We start from the raw sequence: 677 nt of genomic DNA on the forward strand, positions 1-677 counted from the left end.
CTGCCGGAAGTGCATCTGGGGCTGGATGGTCACGATCCTCTCGGCGGTGTGTTGCGCGCTTTACTGCGTGGAGACGTTCAGGGACAGATGCGATGCGACACGCTCTGCCACGTATGTGGCTGCGCTTCCAGGCTTCATTAAGGTTCTCGAGGCCTTCGTTGCCTGCATCATCCTCATTTCCCTGATCGGTTACGTGGGTAAACCAGCTCTGCTGTGGTGCATCGTGGCCTACGCGGTTCCCTTGCCTCTAACCCTCCTGACCATCATCACCAACATCTTGACCAAGTTAAAGAACTGTCTGCCCTTCAGCATTGATCGTTTCACAATGATTTTCCTGGTCATATCGGTTCTGCTTTACATCTCTGCTGCCATTCTCTGGCCCACCTACAGCTTCAGAGGAAACCCGCGGCCCAAAGACTGCCCGGGAAACAGCTGTATATGGAGCATCCAGTTTGTTGTGACCATCATGACCTATGTTAATCTCAGCCTGTATGTTGCTGACCTGGTCTTGACCTGCTTGGGTATCTGTGGATTCAAACGCTCTCAATAGTATCTGTATACTTAACCCTCTATGGTACAGAGTTGCCATATGGCAACAATTAACTTCTACTTATTTCCTTGTTATTCTGAAAAAAAAAAAAAATATATATATATATATATTGCAATATGGTAATTAA

General features: G+C 47.4%; 1 protein-coding gene across 1 annotated transcript; it reads left to right on the forward strand.

Moving 5' to 3' along the window:
* Positions 1 to 4: 4 nt before the first annotated feature.
* LOC107735208 (myeloid-associated differentiation marker-like protein 2) lies at positions 5 to 550 on the forward strand (the record flags this gene model as incomplete). Its single annotated transcript, XM_016546970.1, has 1 exon — positions 5 to 550. A coding segment is annotated over one exon (546 nt), but the record flags the coding sequence as incomplete, so codon positions are not given.
* Positions 551 to 677: the final 127 nt, after the last annotated feature.

This window comes from Sinocyclocheilus rhinocerous, unplaced genomic scaffold, assembly GCF_001515625.1.
Source record: "Sinocyclocheilus rhinocerous isolate Xijiao unplaced genomic scaffold, SAMN03320098_v1.1 C35873096, whole genome shotgun sequence".
In the NCBI taxonomy this organism is placed as follows: Eukaryota; Metazoa; Chordata; class Actinopteri; order Cypriniformes; family Cyprinidae; genus Sinocyclocheilus; species Sinocyclocheilus rhinocerous.